General features: G+C 41.7%; 1 protein-coding gene across 1 annotated transcript in view; it reads right to left on the bottom strand.

The window, feature by feature from the left end:
* Positions 1–1,558: 1,558 nt before the first annotated feature.
* The window catches only part of MRPS11 (mitochondrial ribosomal protein S11), a 28,570-nt gene continuing 11,633 nt past the window's right edge, over positions 1,559–18,495 (bottom strand). The window contains exons 3-4 of the mRNA XM_068273569.1: positions 7,397–7,462; positions 1,559–1,962 (exon numbers count right to left, since the gene is read on the bottom strand). Coding sequence (XP_068129670.1) covers positions 1,855–1,962; positions 7,397–7,462 — 174 coding nt within the window. The 3' untranslated portion in view covers positions 1,559–1,854. The remainder of the gene's footprint in view (positions 1,963–7,396; positions 7,463–18,495) is intronic.

Below are 18,495 nucleotides of genomic sequence, written 5' to 3'. Positions count from 1 at the left end.
TCTAAATGTAAACCGCGCCGTCGTGATGACACGTAGCGGCCGGCGTGATGACGACATGTGTCATCTCTCAGGAAGTGTCAGCCCGACACTCAGCCCCAGTGTCGCCGGTTGTGATTTATTCGGAGGAACCGGGAGAGGAGCCAGGTCGACGCCGGGGGACCTCCCGCCCTACGGCGGTGGGCTGGAGAAAGCCCCAGGTATGTTCCGATTTTGTTTTCTTTTACTCCTTAGAGTCCCTTTAAAGGGAACCAGAGAGGATGAGATATACATACCTGGGGCTTCCTCCAGCCCCATACGCACGGATCGCTCCCACGCCGCCATCCTCCGCTGCCTGGATCCGCCACCACCGGGTCCCGTCATTGCCGCGAGTCGGCAAGTTGGCAGGCGGACGCGGCCAATTCTCCGCATCACAGGGTGCTCTCCCCATACAGATACGCATGTGGCTGCTTACTGCGCAGCCGCATGCGTACATGTATGGAGGGAGCCCCTGTGATGCGGACAATTGGTCGCGTCCGCCGGAAGTGACGGGCCCGGTACCGGCGGATCCAGGAAGCTGAGGACAGCGGCGTGGGAGCGATTCAGGCTTATGGGGCTGGAAGAAGCCCCAGGTATGTATAAAATCTTAGCCTTTTTTCACCCCTCGTTCCTCTCTGGTTCCCTTTAAAGTGGTCTGTGTGGGTGTGTGTTTCAGCTCCTACAGGAATAATAACTCAGGAGCACTTAAATGATACTAGAGCTGAAGACACTTTGAGGAACGGGGGAAGCAGGCATGTACAGTATGTGAAGCTGTCCTGATGCCCATCACTACCCCATCTTCTCCTACCTAAATTCCCCCGAGCAGTTTCTTCGGCGTAGGCCATTAGTGCGCAGGCGCACGCGTCCTACATCACGTAGCTGGGACCACACTGCACATGACCTAAGCATGATGTCCTGCACAATGCCCTTCCGGCCGCGTTATGTAAGACATGTGAATCCACGCCAGCACACTAATGCCCAAACCGTCAGAAGCTGCCGGAGGGCATTTGGGCAGGAAAGGAGGGGGTTGGAGGAGAACCCGTTTTTTCAAGTGTCTTCAGCTCTGGTATCCTTTAATAAGTAAACATTGAGACTGAGTAGGTATAAAATCCTAATTTAGTGTCTTGAAGTATATTGGCAACAAAAGATGTTAATAGGTTCTACATATTCCTATACCTTCATCATTGGCATTATATATTTTTTCTCCTATACTACATGACTTCTATCATCTATCAGACAACAATATTTTTAAAAGGTTGTGCAAATTGTTAAAATGACATTTGAACATTTGCTTTAAAAATTCCTCCTTTTTGTTCATGCATAGTGCTTCATTTCTTGTTGATTTCAGCTATATTTACAATGGATTCTCACTACTATGCTTCTAGGGAATAACCCATTGTTTGCAAAAGCAATTTTCTATGTGGTGATTTATATTATCAGTAATTTTTGAAAAGAATAAAATTCTTGTGTACTTTTCAAGGACACAGGCATGGGGGAGAAGGGAAAAAACATCCACACGCACAAAGCTGGCACCACACAAAGGTTGGTCTGAAACATTTTCTGACATTTTATTAAAGGCATCTTAAAAGCAAAAGAGGAAAAATTGGTTCCAACAAAATCTCCTCCTCCACTCTCCTTTCTGAGCCTGCATTAACCTTTTTGCCAAGCGCCTCAAAATGGCCTCAAGAATTAAAAAAAAAAAAAAAATTCTTCATTTTACAAAAGACGACTTCATGAATGAACAGCCTATCCCAGGAAACCATTTGGAGCGATTGGCTTCTTATAGTCAGTGTCCAAAGAACGCCATTGTTCATTTCACTCCTCCTAGTGCGCTCTTGTTTATAATCTGCGAGGTTTGCGTGGACGGCAGCCATTGTGTGGCATGGGGGTATTATCTGTAATGGATACCACCTCGAGTCCTCCCATCGTTAACCCTTTGAGGACATACTGCAAAAAAAAAAAAAATAAAAAAAAAATTAGGTTGTAAGGAACAGATTGTAAATGGTTACTGTGCAGGTTGGCTGCTGCTATCTGCAGGCACTGTGTCTGCTGAGGTTGGATGGTGTAATGGTTAAAGGCTCATGCACACAGGTCCACTGTTGTTGCTGTCGCTAGCACACAGGAGACGTGTGCGCAACAGCTCCGCCTGAGCGACAGCTGTCTACACGTCTCTGCCCAACAGGCAGAGACGGGGCGGAAGCGGTCGCCGAAAGTTTCGTCCCCCCGCCGGAAGCTCCCTTCTGGCTGTGGGTAGCTGTCGTTAGTCTGCACATACACACGCAGTACGCGTGGTGGACTAGCGACAGTTGCGGAGACAGAAGTTGCCGGCGATTGATCTTTTCAATCGCACTGCAACTGCAGTCTCCGGCGACAGTTCGGGGTGCGCGCCTCATACACACGGCGCAACTGTCGCCCAGACATGCGCGTGCCATGTGTTTGTGGCGACAGTTGTGCCTCGTGTCTGTGAGCCTTAGGGGCTCTTCCTCTGACACAGGAGACCTAGGGTTCAAATCTCTATTCTTCCTGCACCTATACAGTAGGAGACCTTGGGCAAGACTCCCTACAACTGCCTATAGCACACGTCCTGCAACTCTGGCGCTTAGAGTCAGCCAGGAGAAAAACGCAATATGTTATTTGTCTAGTCATATTTGCATTTATGCATAAGTAGTATTATTTATTTAGAAATTATACGTTCCCAACAGTACAGTTTTTTGCTTTGTGAGCTGACTTTGCATTTTATTAATAACTGGGTTTGGTCTGTGTTCAGCAGAGGCTGCACAGTCAGAGAATGTGTCACATTTCTCACTTGATACAATTAAGTAAACACAAGATAATCTACACTTTGGATGCATCCACATTTCTCTGCACTGAACTTTCCAGCCCTGTGTGTAACCCTTTCAATGCTGCTCTAGGAAAAAAAAAATGCTGGTTGTATATAATATGCTGTAAATAATTATTATTTAGAGCAAAGAAGAAATGCTGGATTTTATTCCGCGTTAATCAGCTGCTCACAGTTATAACTGAAAGATAACTGATTTTTAAAGTAATGCCCACGTTTTCCTGTGTCACAGTTCACACTTCACGCATTTAACTGAAATTTTCTTCCCGATGCACTGCTATGGAAAAAATGCGTTCCAACGCGCACTAACACATACCAACTGATTAAGTGTAAATGGGGCCTCAGAGTGATTTACAGATTTGGTTTTATCAATGCAATTATATAAGGTGTACGCTGTGTTGCTTTTTTTTTTCGTTTTTTTTTTGGTTCCTTGTAGTTGCAGCTAGACATCTTAAAGTGACTCTGTAACAAAAATTACAACGTTTTTTCTACCATCCTACAAGTTCCTAAACCTATTCTAATCTGTTCTGGCTCACTGCAGCACTTTGTACTATCACGGTCTCTGTAATAAATCAATGCATCTTTCCCCTGTCAGACTTGTCGGCCTGTGTCTGGAAGGCTGCCAACACTTCTGTGCTGGTCTGTTCCTCTATGCACACTCCAGTCTGCGTTTTATTTACATAAGCCAGCAGCTTCTCTGCTATCTTATCAGTGATAGAAGAGAGCTGGATAAAAACCCTCCTCTGTTAGGCTGTGAAAGTAGCTGGCTGACACATACTGAGGAATTACAAACACAGGCACAGGCAGAGCTGTCTGCAGGAAGCCTGTAATGTTCAGTGCATGAGAGAAGAAGGGGACAGAAGGTAAACACACAAATGATCTTTTGAGATTCAAAAGGAAAGCTGTATACAGCCTGCTTGTGTATGGATGTATTTTCTATGTGTGGACATATTGTACATCAATCTACTTCCTGTTTTGGTGGCCATTTTGTTTGTTTATAAACAAACTTTTTAAAACGGTTTTTGACTACTTTTAATGCGGTGAGGAGCGGCGAAATTGTGACAGAGGGTAATAGAAGATGTCCCCTAACGCACTGGTATGTTTACTTTTGTGCGATTTTAACAATACAGATACTCTTTAAGTGGGGATACCACAGGTGATCTAGAAAACCTAAACCGCCATCCCCTAATAAGACAATGGATTTCAGCACTCACCTGGGTCACACTCAGGGCTGTGGAGTCGGTACAAAAATTTTCCGACTCCAACTCCTCAGTTTCTGAAACCACGACTCCGACTCCAACTCCGGGTACCCAAAATTGCTCAGACTCCGACTCCTCGACTCCGACTCCTTAGTCTAATACTTAACAGGGCTGTGGATTTTGTACAAAAATTATCCGACTCCCGACTCCTCAGTTTCTGAAACCACGACTCCGACTCCGGGTGCCCAAAATTGCCCCGACTCCGACTCCACAGCCCTGGTCACACTGAAACAGATGTGTTTGCAGAATAGTTGAGATGTAGAGGAAATAAATGGTTCTACAAACCTGGACTGAATTGTGTTTAACCACTTGAGGACCACAGTGGTAAACCCCCCTAAAGACCAGGCTCTTTTTTTCATAATTGGCCACTGCGGTTTTAAGGCCAAGCTGCAGGGCCGCACAACACAGCACACAAATGATTCCCCCTTTTTCTCCCCACCAACCGAGCTCTCTGTTGGTGGGGTCTGTTTGCCCCCCTGTGTTTATTTATTTAATTTTTTTAATAAATATTTATGATTATATGTTTTCAATATTTTTTACTAAGTTTTTTTTTTTTTTTAAACCAATCCCCTCCCTCCCCCCGGCCGACCAATCACGCGATCGGCTGTCATAGGCTTCTGCCTATCAGAGCCAATCGCTCTCTAGTCCCCCAGGGGGACAGCCGTGTCACACGCATGCATATGATCACAGTCACACAACTGCACTGAACATTTGAGCAATCCCAACGTGTTCTGATAAGACTCAAGATGAGGTCTCAAATATTTGCTGCCTAATAAGAGAGACACACACACACACACACACACACACACACACACACACACACACACACACACACACACACACACACACACACACACACACACACACACACACAAACTAAAAGATCTGTTAGCAGTTGAGTTAGCCCCAGGGTATATATGGCTCTTGTAAGCTATACAAAAAAGTGGTCTTACTGAGGTGAGGAATGGAATGTTAAAAAAAAATATTTATTGGGACACAAATGAGGATGCGTTTCACCGGCCTTACCCACTTCTTCAAGTCATAGAACATCGTCTTTCAGAGAAACAAGCTGAACTAGGAGCGCCTGTATTGTATGTACAGACCCTTCAATTCCAGCATGTTTTTCTGAAAAAAATAATTTTTACCTGAAGAAGTGGGTAAAGGCAGTGAAACACATTGTCATTTATGTCCAAGCTACAGTAAACAACCTTACTAGGCAAGTTGGATTGATTCATGCTGTGGAGAAAGATACTGTTTATTGCTAATATACAAGCAGCAAGTTGGTGAGTGTAACTAACAAGCACTCCCCTTGTCCCGCCCAATACTTCCTCCTTCAAACCCAGAAGGAGGAAGTATTAGGGAGATGTGGAACACAATGAAACACAACATGGAGCGCATCAAGTTTAAAGGCTCCATTTCATTTGGAGTGCAGATTTCTATGCATGCAGTCAACCTACCGAGCTTATTTTTGTATTTTTTTTTTTTTTTTACAATAAGGCTTTATAATTTGCTTTAAATCTATGCCTGAGGATCCAGGGCTGTGGAGTCGGAGCAATTTTTGGGTACCTAGAGTCGGAGTCAGGAAAAAATGCACCAACTCAGACTCCTAATGAATTTAAACTGTAATTAAAGATACACTGAAGCGAAAAAAAAAATGATGATATTATGATTTGTATGTGTAGTACAGCTAAGAAATAAAACATTAAGATCAGATACATCAGTCTAATTGTTTCCAGTACAGGAAGAGTTAAGAAACAGAAACTCCAGTTGATATCTCTATGCAAAAAAGCCATTAAGCTCTACGACTTTCAAAGTCATGGAGAGGGCTGTTTTCTGACTTTTATTATCTCAACTGTTATTGAACTATTTACTTTTTCTCTGCCAGAGGAGAGGTCATTAGTTCACAGACTGCTCCGAAAGAATCATTTTGAATGCTGAGTGTTGTGTAATTTGCACATATTATAGAATGATGCAATGTTAGAAAAAACACTATATACCTGAAAATAAAAATATGAGAATATTTTCTTTGCTGCTAATCTTCTACTAATTATTCATGGTACACAACCAATTCACTATATCATATTTTTTTCGCTTCAGTGTCTCTTTAAAATAGAAAATATGATAAAATGTTCTATTTCTCAGATAATAGTCATCATAAATTTATATATACAGTATTAGCTCTGCTTAGTCCACAAAAATGAAATAAAACCTTCAGTAAAGCAGTCCCCGTATTTTTAAAGTCAGATACACATATCTGATTGTGACTGTATATATATATGTGTACACAGGAATCTCTTATATATACACTAAATAACATCTATGCTGTAGGAATTAAGCTGTAAGCCTTATGTGTAGCGGTGTCACTAATAGAGATGATCAATGAGATGGAAATAATTCTGCACGGATGCTGGTTTATGCAAATTTATGCACTCCCTTTGCTCATGAAATCAAATCATTTGATATGTTGTTAAAACTTGGTTTGGTGACGAATGAAAGGGTACCTGAGACTGATGAAAATAAAAGTTTTATACATACCTGGGGCTTCCTCCAGCCCCCTTCAGGCTGATCAGTCCCTCGCTGTCCTACGCCACCTGGATCTTCTGCTATGAGTCCCGGTAATTCATCCAGTCAGCGCAGTCCGGCCGTGTGCCGCTTCCACAGCCAAGAGCATTCTGCACCTGCGCAATAGTGCTGCGCAGGTGTAGTACGTTCCCAGTGGCGGAGTGTGTGCATTCGGACTACGCCCGACTGGCTCAAGTACCGGGACCCATAGCAGAAGATCCAGGTGGTGGAGGAGGACAGCGAGGGACAGATTAGCCTGAAGGGGGCTGGAGGAAGCCCCAGGTATGTATAAAACTTTAATGTCATCTGTCTCAGGTTTACTTTGTTACACAGTAGTACTATACTCTACATATGCACTCCCCACAGAGCTGCAGGGAATCCACTGAGAATGTTGTGCACATTGAACACAGAGGTGTTGTCTATCACCCATAAACCTGGTTCAAATTGTGCACGAAGAATGTGTAATAGAGGAAGAATAGCCTCATTCTCCTGCAGAGTACCTGCACATCACTCTTACATGTACCCACAGTTATATTGCCTGGGGCCTGATAGATGTTCTTTGTTCCTGTCTGTACCTTCTACAAGTACTCTTACCAAGGACTAGTTTTAGTCTATGACTAAAAGTATTAGAGGCAGAAGATCAGCCGGCTAGACAGGTAACTGGTATTGTTTAAAAGGGAATAAATATGACAGCCTCCATATACCTCTCACTACTACTCACCTGTCTTCCAGGTCCCATGCCTTTTACTATCACTCTTACGTAAGAAATACCTTTATCAACAGCTTTCTGTAGGACAAGAACAGAAAGACAAAATACAACAGTGTTAGGAGCGAATAAAATAAAACAATGACTAAAATTAAATAGAATCTTTACATGCTTTTTCACTACAACCAGCCAGACATTCTATCTACAGGATATACATCACAACACACAGCCATTAAAAAAAAAAAAAAAAAAAACACACCATGTAGGAGGTAGCAAGGAGCCATCCATACTGATCTAAGCAATAAACAGTTATACAACAAATACTGAGTGGCAAATAGGGTGAAAATTGGAAAAAGAAAATTGTGGCTTACAAATTAAGCAGCTTGAATAAATGGAACAGCCAGCTACTAATCTATAACCATAAAATGCCTTTTAACGGAACACCCACTGACCGTCAAGTTGAAAGATGCATTGTTTTTTCGAGGGCTTCAAGGCCTTGAAGAGGTCCTTATGCTTTAAATATAGACATGCTTTTTTTTGTCTGTACTTGGATGCGTACATTTAGTATTCCATGCAGGTTAGAGACTGCATCACGTGTGAACCCTCTTCCATTAAAATAAACAGTCTGGGATTGTTCTGTAATGTAATGCAGATTTCTCTGAGGCAGTGAATGGCGGTCAGACTTGGACGGTGTGTAGAAACACGAACACCTGCTGTAGCCCAGACGGCTTAGTAGACAGACTAGATGTCAGCTCCCGTGGAGATAAAAGACTACGGGAGGTATTAGAAAGCAGAACTGTCAGCCAGTTCACATTTCAACACTTGCTAAAAGCAGAAACACTACAGAAATGGACAAGTCATTTCAAGACTTGCAGGAGCTCGGAAATAGCCCAGTCATTACCATTGTGACAAGGCACTGAACAGCTTTCTTAACCGCAGCTCTAGGTCTCATCATGATTTCAGGGGTGGATTCACAGCGATGTGTCAGGCAGCATCAAGTAGCCCATTCACCTACTGAAACTAACATTCCACCCAATCCCAATAAACAGTTGTGGAAGGGCTCCATTCCATTGGTCAAATTATCTTGAAACTGCAGTTAGAGCAATTACTTAAAAGGACCTCTGTTGTGAAAAATCTTAAAATGTAAAATACATGTAAACATATACATATAAGTAGTATGTTTCTTCCGAAGTAAAATGAGCCATAAATTACTTCTCTACTATGTTGCTGACACTTTCAGTAAGTAGTAGAAATCTAACATTACTGAAGTTCGACTAGCTCATCTTCTTATGGGGGTGGGGTGGGGTTCTCAGGGTTTTCTTTATTTTTAAATGCACTTAGTGAATGGCAGTTGCTATATCCAACTGGCAAAAAAGTGTGCAAGCAAGCAGGGAGGCGGGTCAGCATCTTTGTATAAATCTTTTTCAGTGAATGTCTTTATAAAGAATAAAGGCCATGCTGAGAATCCCCCGTGAAGAGATGGACCAACCCAAAAAACTTGTCGGTAATGTCAGATTTGTACTACCTACTGTAAGTAACTGCAACATAGGAGAAAAAAAATGTATGGCTAATTTTACTCTGGAAGAAATTTACTTCTTATTTTTACGCGTTTTAAATTTTAAGATTTTTGCGACAGTTCCTCTTTAAAGAGAAGCGGTTATAGTTTGACTTCCGCAGTCAAAAATAAATAGTTATTACCCATTGTACAGATATACTTATGAAGAATGTATATACAGTGCATCCGGGATGTCACTTTTCCACAATTTGTTATGTTACAGCCTTATTCCAAAATGAATTAAAGAGACTCTGAAGTCTCCAAAAAATTAGGTTTTTACTTTAAAAACCTCATTAACATTATTGCCCCTCTTAAATCGCTGCATCCTTACGGCTGAAAACACCCTGAATCTCCCCGAATTTGCCCGGCAAAATCCACAGCTTTCTTGGTCGTGGATTTTGCTGCCGCCTCTATGCACATCAATCAGCGCTGATCTCTGCCCCACGATCCACGCTGATTGACGCGCATAGAGGCAGAGCTGCAGCCAAATGCTCTGCCTCTATGCGGAAAGAGCCCGCGATGTACCCCAGAGCGTTTGGGGTGATTTAGGGTGTTTTCATCTGCGGGGATGCAGCGTTTAAGAGGGGCAATAATGTTAACACCCTATTATGACAACATGTAAAAAGTTTAATTGAGGTTTTGGCAAATCTATTCAAACACAAAAACAACAAACAAACAAAACAAAAAAAACACCAACAACAACAAACATACATGGCCTTTGCCATGAACCTCAAAATTGAGCTCAGGTGCATCCTGTTTCCTCGATCATCCTTGAGATGTTTCTGCAGCTTAATTGGAGTCCACCTGTGGTAAATTCAGTTGATTGGACCTGCTATGGAAAGGCACACACTATATAACATCCCACAGTTGAAAGTTCATGTCAGAGCACAAGCCAAGGATGAAGTCAAAGGAATTTACTATAGACCTCAGAGTCAGGATTGACTCAAGGCACAAACCTGGGGTAGCTTACAGAAAAATTTCTGCTGGTTTGAAGGTCCCAAAGCACAGTGGCTTCCATCATCCGTAAGTGGCAGAAGTTCTAAAGCCCCAGGACTCTTCCTAGAGCTGGTAAGCCATTTAAACTGAGTAATTGGGGTAGAAAGGCCTTAAGGCTCATACACACATCAGACCATAGTCTTTGGAAAATGAAAGATCACAGACCAATCTTACCACCCTTCATGTAGTATGAGAGCCATACCTACACAGTCTATTCTATGCAGCTGAACTCCCCATCAGACAGAAATCTTTGCAAGATGCTGCACACAAAGATGCTGTAGACATTCAAAAGATCAGTATCTGCAAAAGATCTGTTCCTGCAAAATGCATTCATAGTCTATGAGATCTGCAGATCATCATACACACCTTGTATAACTGACATTCATCTGCAGATCAGATCCACCAGGATGGATTTTCAGATCTGCAGATGAATGTCAGTTAAACAAGGTGTGTATGATGATCTGCAGATCTCATAGACTATGAATGCATTTTGCAGGAACGGATCTTTGGCAGGAACAAATCTTTTGCAGATACTGATCTTTTGTGTCTGTACAGCATCTGTGTGTGCAGCATCTTGCAAAGATTTTTTTCTGATGGGGAGTTCAGCTCCATAGAAAAGACTGTGAAGGTATAGCTCTCATACTACATGAAGGGTGGTAAGATTGGTCTGTGATCTTTCATTTTCCAAAGACTAGTCTGATGGGTGTATGAGCCTTTAGTCAGGGTTGTAACCAAGAACCAGAGCTCTAGAGGTCCTCTGTGCAGAGAGGAGAATCTTCCAGAAGGACAACCATCTCTGCAGCAATCCTCCAATCAGGCCTGTAAGGTAGAGTGGCCAGACGGAAGCCACTCCTTAGTAAGAGGCATATGGCAGCCTGCCTGAAGTTTGCCAAAAGGCACCTGAAGGACTCTCAAACCATGAGAAACAAAATTATTATCAATTTGGGAATGGCAGGTGTATGGATCATTAATATAGGTTTTCAGTTTATGATAAGTTACGCAGCAAGTGGAGAACAGTTTTATTTCTGCTGCTATCAGCATGATGCATTTCTCATGTAACCAGCTGTAATCCTATATATACACCATTATTTTTCATGACTGTGTATGTTCTTGATATGCTTATGATGCCAATAAACCCTTTTGAAATCAAAATTCTTTGGTCTGATGAGACAGATTAACTCTCTGGTGTGAATGCCAGGCAGCACGTTTGGAGGAGACCAGGCACTGCTCATCCCAAGGCCTACCATCCCTACAGTGAAGCATGGTGGTGGCGGCATCATCATGCTGCAATCACGTAGGGATGTTTTTCGGCAGCAAGAACTGCAAGACTAGTGAGGATAAAGGGAAAGATGACTGTAGCAATTGACAAACATCCTGAATGAAAATCTGATCCAGAGTGCTCTTGAACTCAGCCTGGGCCACAGTTCATCTTTCAACAGGACAGCGACCTTAAGCACACAGCAAAGATATCAAAGGAGTGGCTTCAGGGTAACTGTGAATGTCCTTGAGTTGCCCAGCCAGAGCCCACTAACTCTTGAATCTGATTGAACATCTCTGGAGAGATCTTAAAATGGCTGTGCACTGACGCTTCCCATGCAACCAGATGGAACTTGAGAGCTGTTGCAAAGAAGAACCTGGCCAGGGATAGGTGTGCCAAGCTTCTGGCATCATGCTAGTGCTGCGTAATATGTTGGGGCTTTATAAATACAATAAATAAATATTTAAAAAAGATTTATGGCTGTAATTGCTGCATCAACAAATCCTAAAAGGCTGTGAATACTTCTGTACATGTGATTTCTGAGTTTTTTTCTACTTTTTTTAAATAAATCTGCCACACTGGACAATAGCTTTCCTGTTTATGGTACAATTTTTAGTGATAGATTAATTTCTCTGATTATTCTGACCGTATTGTTTCAAAAGCTGTTGAGCCCGACCATTCTTCAATGACTGCATTAATTGATCATTTCCTTAAAGTGCACCCAAGGTGACATGTTACATGATGAGTCAGATGTATATCTACAGTGCCAATCATTCAAATAACTAGGCTGTGTACCTTGTTTGCTTAGTTAACGTGAACCTGAACTAAGTAAAATTATTTAAAATAAACACATGATGCACCTGCAAATGGATATTACATACTTACCTATCCGTCAGTTCCTCTCAGAAGCTCACCATTTTTTTCTTACAATTCCTAACAGTTCCGACAAAATTGTCAGAACTGAAATATATCAGTTGCTGTCAGTTATAACTGAAAGGGCAACTGATAAGCAAGTTAATGTCCACGTTTCCCTATAGGTACATACACACGTCGGATTTTCGCAAACGACCCGTCGTTTGGACGTTCGAACGTCTGGTCGTTTGGACATCAAATCGGGCGGGTGTATCCGCTTGGCGGATCGTTCAAATCCAGTCTTATCAGGTGAACAACAGACTGTCCAAATGACCAGACGTTCAAACGTCGGGTCGTTTGCGAAAATCTGACGTGTGTACGAGCCTTATGGCTCAAGTGGGTGATATTACAGTTTAACAGTATGCTGACCAAGAAACTGTTATAGGGTGATGGCCATTTTCAAAATGGAGGATGAAGAATTCCATTGATCACAGGGGGCAAACAGGATGCAGGAGAGGAGAAAGATTGGTGAGTAGACTACACAGGAGGAAAGTATGTGTATGTTTACTTTGACTTAATTTTCAGTTCAGGGTTTCTTTAAAAACAGCAGTTATGCAAGTGACAGTTCTTTTAATTAACAAGCTGACACATCATTACATTCCAGCAGTTGTGGAGGTGTGTCTGGATTTTAGGGACAACAAAGTGACAAACTGTATATTCAGCAGTGATTCACTGTGGGAGACCTCATATATTCACTCCAACCTGAATGATGGCAAATATCTACTGTTTTAAGAAGGCACATCTCTGTTCAGTTGAGACAGGAAAACATCAAAAACTTTTTTTCTTTTCTTTTTTTTAGCTGATACACAATTAAACTGAGATTCTTTAAAAACAAACAAAAAACAAAAAAAAAAACGACGACGATACGATTATCTCAGTATATTTTCACCTCAGGTTCCCTTTAAATTGTGAAATTGCCGATCGACAATGGATTTTTAAAATAAAAATACAACTGATTTAAATATTGAAAATGATAATATCACACTGTAAATGAGCACCTTTAAAGTGACTGATCACATGCCTAAAATATATGCCATCTTTTCGCTTTTGAGTGTGCACAGCGCTGCGCTGACGATTAGGGTGCCACCATTGACCGTAATGAGTATTACAACTATAGTGGCGCACAGTGAGTGATTTGGGCACCGGCAGTAGCCGGAACTCAAATTACAAAGAAAACAAGATCATACTGCCACCAGCGATAGTCGATGCTTGAATTATGTGCGCCCCCCCCCAATAGAAATAGATTACATGTCTCTGCACGAATGAAGAGAAACTGACACACATTGACTTAAAAGATTCAGCATCAATTCTTGTCATTTTGGAGAAAGTGAAGGTGGAACTCTCCATTCAAAGCCAAGCAGAAAAACTGTGTCTGGTGTTCCGCTAGTGGTTAGGCAGTTTATAGTGGAGTAGTTGTCCTAGCTAGCTAAGGGCCCTTTACACTTAAAGAGACACTGAAGCGAAAAAAAAAATATATGATATAATGAAATGGTTGTGTACTATGAATAATTACTAGAAGACTAGCAGCAAAGAAAATATTCTCACATTTGTTTTTTCAGGTATATAGTGTGTTTTCTAACATTGCATCATTCTCTAATATGTGCAGATTACACAACACCCTGGATTCAAAATGATTCTTTCAGAGCAGTCTGTGAAATAATGAACTCTCCCCTGGCAGAGGAAAAGTAAATAGTTCAGGAACAGTTGAGATAATAAAAGTCGGAAGACAGCCCTCTCCACGACTTTGAAAGTCGTAGATATTAATGGCTTTTTTTGCATTTAGATAACAACTGGAGTTTCTTAACTCTTCCTGTACTGGAAACAATTACACTGATGTATCTGATCTTAATGTTTTATTTCTTAGCTGTGCTACACATACAAATCATAATATCATTTTTTTCCGCTTTAGTGTCTCTTTAGTCAGTTTCTCTCAGAACTGAAAGACAACTGGTTTTCAAAGTAATGCTCATGTTTTCCTATTGCACAGTTCCCACTATACACGTTTTAACTGAAAGCTTTTTCACAATGTACTGCTATGGAAAAACGTGTACCAATGCCGACTAACGCATACCAACGCATTAAGTGTAAAAAGGACCCTGAGCCCCACAGTTTTCCACAATAAAAATGAACACACTAATAAAGCTGGGCAAATGGAAACCTTTTATAAGTAAGCTGCGCACAGTTATACCTCAAAAAGGAAGAATATTTAGTCATGAAAATATGCCTCATTTTGTTATTCCCCTCCCTTTCTTTTTCTGCAACATTGGAAGGCTCATAACATCTCAATTAATGATATAGAGAAATGTGTGTATCCCATAGCAATCAGCATTCTCTCATAGAATAGTTGAGAAAACAGCAGCTGAAGTCATGGATGTTCACAAAGGCCACACAGTTGGCAGTTGGCTACAGTTCCATTAGACAACTGTCTAAACAGGAAAAACGTTAAGATATAGATATAGAGATATATATACACACACTTTTCGTAAATCAAGCTCATTGCTTTTAAAGAATATATATCTATCTATCTACACATATACATATACATATATACACATATACATACACATACATACATATATATATATATATAACACACACACACCGGTTCTTGATATAGACCAGGCACAAGGAGATTGAATATGCTATCAGTTGCTCCACGGATATGATTTAAAGGGAATCTGAGTAAAAATAAACTTATGATATAATGATTTGTATGTGTAGTACAGCTAAGAAATAGAACATTAGTAGCAAAGATATGAGTCTTATCTATACAAAAGAGCTTCTCTGAGCTCACTGACCCAACTTAGGTCGGCTACAGTGCTAAGTTCTGAAGCACTTACAGTGGGATAAGAGAGTTTGGGCAACGTTGTTAATTGTCATGATTTTCCCGTGTAAATCGTTGGTTGTTACGATAAAAAATGTCAGTTAAATATATCATATAGGAGACTCACACAGTGATATTTGAGAAGTGAAATGAAGTTTACTGCATTTACAGAAAGTGCGCAATAATTGTTTAAATACAATTAGGCAGGTGCATACATTTGGGCACTGTTATTTTATTGATTCCAAAACCTTTAGAACAAATTATTGGAACTCAAATTGGCTTGGCAAGCTCAGTTACCCCTGACCTACACACACAGGTGAATCCAATTATGAGAAAGAGTATTTAAGGGGGTCAATAGTAAGTTTCCCTCCTCTTTTAAATTTCTCTGAAGAGTAGCAACATGGGGGTCTCAAAACAACTCTCAAATGACCTGAAGACAAAGAGTGTTCACTATCAAGGCTTAGGGGAAGGATACAGAAAGCTGTGTGTTTTCACAGTTAGGATTATATTGAGGAAATGGAAGACCACAGGCTCAGTTCAAGTTAAGGCTCGAAGTGGCAGACCAAGAAAAATCTCGGATAAACAGAAGCGACAAATGGTGAGAACAGTCAGAGTCAACCCACAGACCTGCTGTATGCAGAGGAAGCCTTTTCTCCACCCACAGCACAAACAGAGCCGCTTGAGGTATGCTAAAGCACATTTGGACAAGCCAGCTTCATTTTGGAATAAAGTGCTGTGCGAACACTTTCATTCCAGCGCAGGAGACTTGGGCACAGCAGTGAGTAACTTCAGCGCCGTCAAAAGACGGAGCTGAAGTTACTTAAAAAACACTATAATTCGGCCTCCAGCAATTGCTGGAAGCCGAATTATTTCATTCCCTACATCCATGGCGGCCTGGAGGGGGAATAGTATTTAACTACCTAACGCCGATCTACGTAAAGTCCTGGGGCTTCAGTTTGCAGGAGATCGCGCGCATCAGTCTCCCAGTGGCGATCGGCTGTCCCCTCCAGAGGCACAGAGGTGATCGGCTGTCATAGGCTGAAGCCTATGACAGCTGATCACGGGGATTGGTTGGCGGATGGAGGGAGGGAGAGGTGGGCGTACAATAGTTTAAAAAAAAACAAAAAACATTTTTTATTAAAAAAATACACAAACAAAACCATTTGGGGGGAGATCAGACCCCACCAACAGAAAGCTCTGTTGGTGGGGAGAAAAGGGGGGGGGGGGGGAAATCACTTGTGTGCTGTGTCGTGTGGCCCTGCAGCTTGGCCTTAAAGCTGCAGTGGCCAATTTATTGAAAATGGCCTGGTCTTTAGGGAGGTTTAACACTGCGGTCCTCAAGTGGTTAATATCGATGGGAATTTGTGCAGGAGAAGGATAAGCCATACTAGCTGTATCCTGTGCCGATTCCTCTCGTACGTGGTGCTATGGTCTGCTGAAACTAAAATGGAGTTATTTGGGCATAACAATGGGCATTATGCATGGAGGAAAAACAAAAGCATTTTTAAGAAAAAACACCAGCTACCTACAGTAAAATATGGTGGTGGTTCCATCTTGCTGTGGGGCTGTGTGGCCAGTGCAGGGACTGGGAATCTTATCAGAGTGGCGCATAGATTCCACTCAGTATCAGCAGACTCTAGAGACCCATGTCCAGGAATCAGTGACAAAGCTGAAGCTGCGCCGGGGCTGGATATTTCAATCAGACAACGACCCTAAACACTGCTCAAAATCCACCATCATGCAGAGGAACAAGCACAATGTTCTGGAATGGCCATCTCAGTCCCCAGACCTGAATATAATTAAAAATCTGTGGTGTGAGTTAAAAGAGAATCAAACCCTGGTCTCCTGTGTCAGAGGCAGAGCCCTTAACAATTACATATGGTTTCCAAGTTAGGGAATAGGATTTCCAAGTAATGTACCAAAATGCTTGGTATTCAGAACCTCTACTAATGTGCTAATTACAACAGAACACTGAATTTCTGGTAATATGGGAGGAGCCTAATAGAGTTAATCTATTTCTTACCATGAATTGCTTGGGTACACACAAGCAACGGGGAAGTCATACAGTGCAAAAGGTGCTGTATAAAATAAAGATGTTCAGTCTCCCCCCCCCCCCCCCCCCCCCCCACCTACGAGGGCTATCCAGAAAGTAAAAAGCAGTTTTCATTTGATCATTTAAAGGTTTTCTTTTACTGTAGACACACTGGCCCTTCTTATTCAATTCACTTTTTCTCCTAAGTTTGCACCTAGGTGACGTTTTTACACCTGATCAATACCGTGCCTTTTTAAGCCATCAGCAAGCAAGATAGTTTTGGCAATATTTTTCATCTACTTTTTCAATTGCAGAGAGCTAAAAAATTATTTTAGACAGCAGATATTTGAAGAAAGGCTATGGTTTCTTCTGATTATTTCTTCATAGAATGATCTCCTTTAAACATGCATCATATCTTAACAAGGTTCTCACTTTTCATTGTAATAGCATCACACTCCTCACCCTGCAAGTTGGTCCTGTTACTGCTGCTAAACAGTTACCGGCATTCTGCAGTCACGTGACAAGCAAAGCAGGAATGAGAGGAGGATGAAATTTACATTACACAGAAAGAATAACTAGCACGGAAGATAAAAACAAACAGCTGTTACTTTTAGGATGACCCTCATGTACATTTCCACAAGGATAAAGACAAAAGAAATACCGAGAGCCCAATATAGTGTAGTATGCAAAACAAGGGGTTGGAAATGAACAGTATATAATGTATATACTCACAAACGTGGGTTACCGCCTAGGCAACCACTGTATAGGCAGGTGAGGAGATTAGACCTTTCCTTACTCAGGATTAAAGGGACTCGGAGCAGTGCAGAAACTGTGGAAATATGCATGTCATTTTAAAGCTTTATTTCTTTCCAATGATATATAAACTGCCGCCCTACGCCTTTTAGTTTTCGCTATTTTCGCGATCAAAATTGCCGCAGCAGCGTTTTCGATCGCGCAAATAGAGAAAACAAAGGCGTAGGGAGACGATTTAGGTGTCACCAGAAAGAGGAGAAAGAGAGCTTTAAAATGATATCCATCTTTCCATAGTTACATTGTATTACACAGGGCGACTTTTTTCTGCTGAATGGAGCTGCTGACTTTGAGAAAAAGTCGTCCTGTGTAATACAAGTAACTATGGAAAGATGGATATCATTTTAAAGCTCTCTTTCTCCTCTTTCTGACGACACATAAACCGCCACCCTACGCCTTTTAGTTTTCTCTATTTTCGCAATTGAAATCTCGGCCGCGGCAATTTTGATCGCGAAAATAGCGAAAACTAAAAGGCGTAGGGTGGCGGTTTATATATCGTTGGAAAAAGGAGAAAGAGAGCTTCAAAATGATGTGCATCTTTTCATAGTTTCTGCACTGCTCGGAGCCCCTTTAAAAGTCGCTCTCTGTAGATCAGGAAAAATGGGGATCAACCCCTCTCCCCTGGGTGGATATTGATAATGTAAGAGTGAACAGAGGCGCCAGCAGGATAAAAGGTTCTAAAAGGCTTAAAATCCCTCAGGAGGTGGTGGTGGACTCACCTCCCCGA

Source organism: Hyperolius riggenbachi, chromosome 3, assembly GCF_040937935.1.
Source record: "Hyperolius riggenbachi isolate aHypRig1 chromosome 3, aHypRig1.pri, whole genome shotgun sequence".
NCBI classification, from domain to species: Eukaryota; Metazoa; Chordata; class Amphibia; order Anura; family Hyperoliidae; genus Hyperolius; species Hyperolius riggenbachi.
Note: the sequence above shows the minus strand (reverse complement) of the source record. Positions and strands in the feature narration are given on the sequence as shown.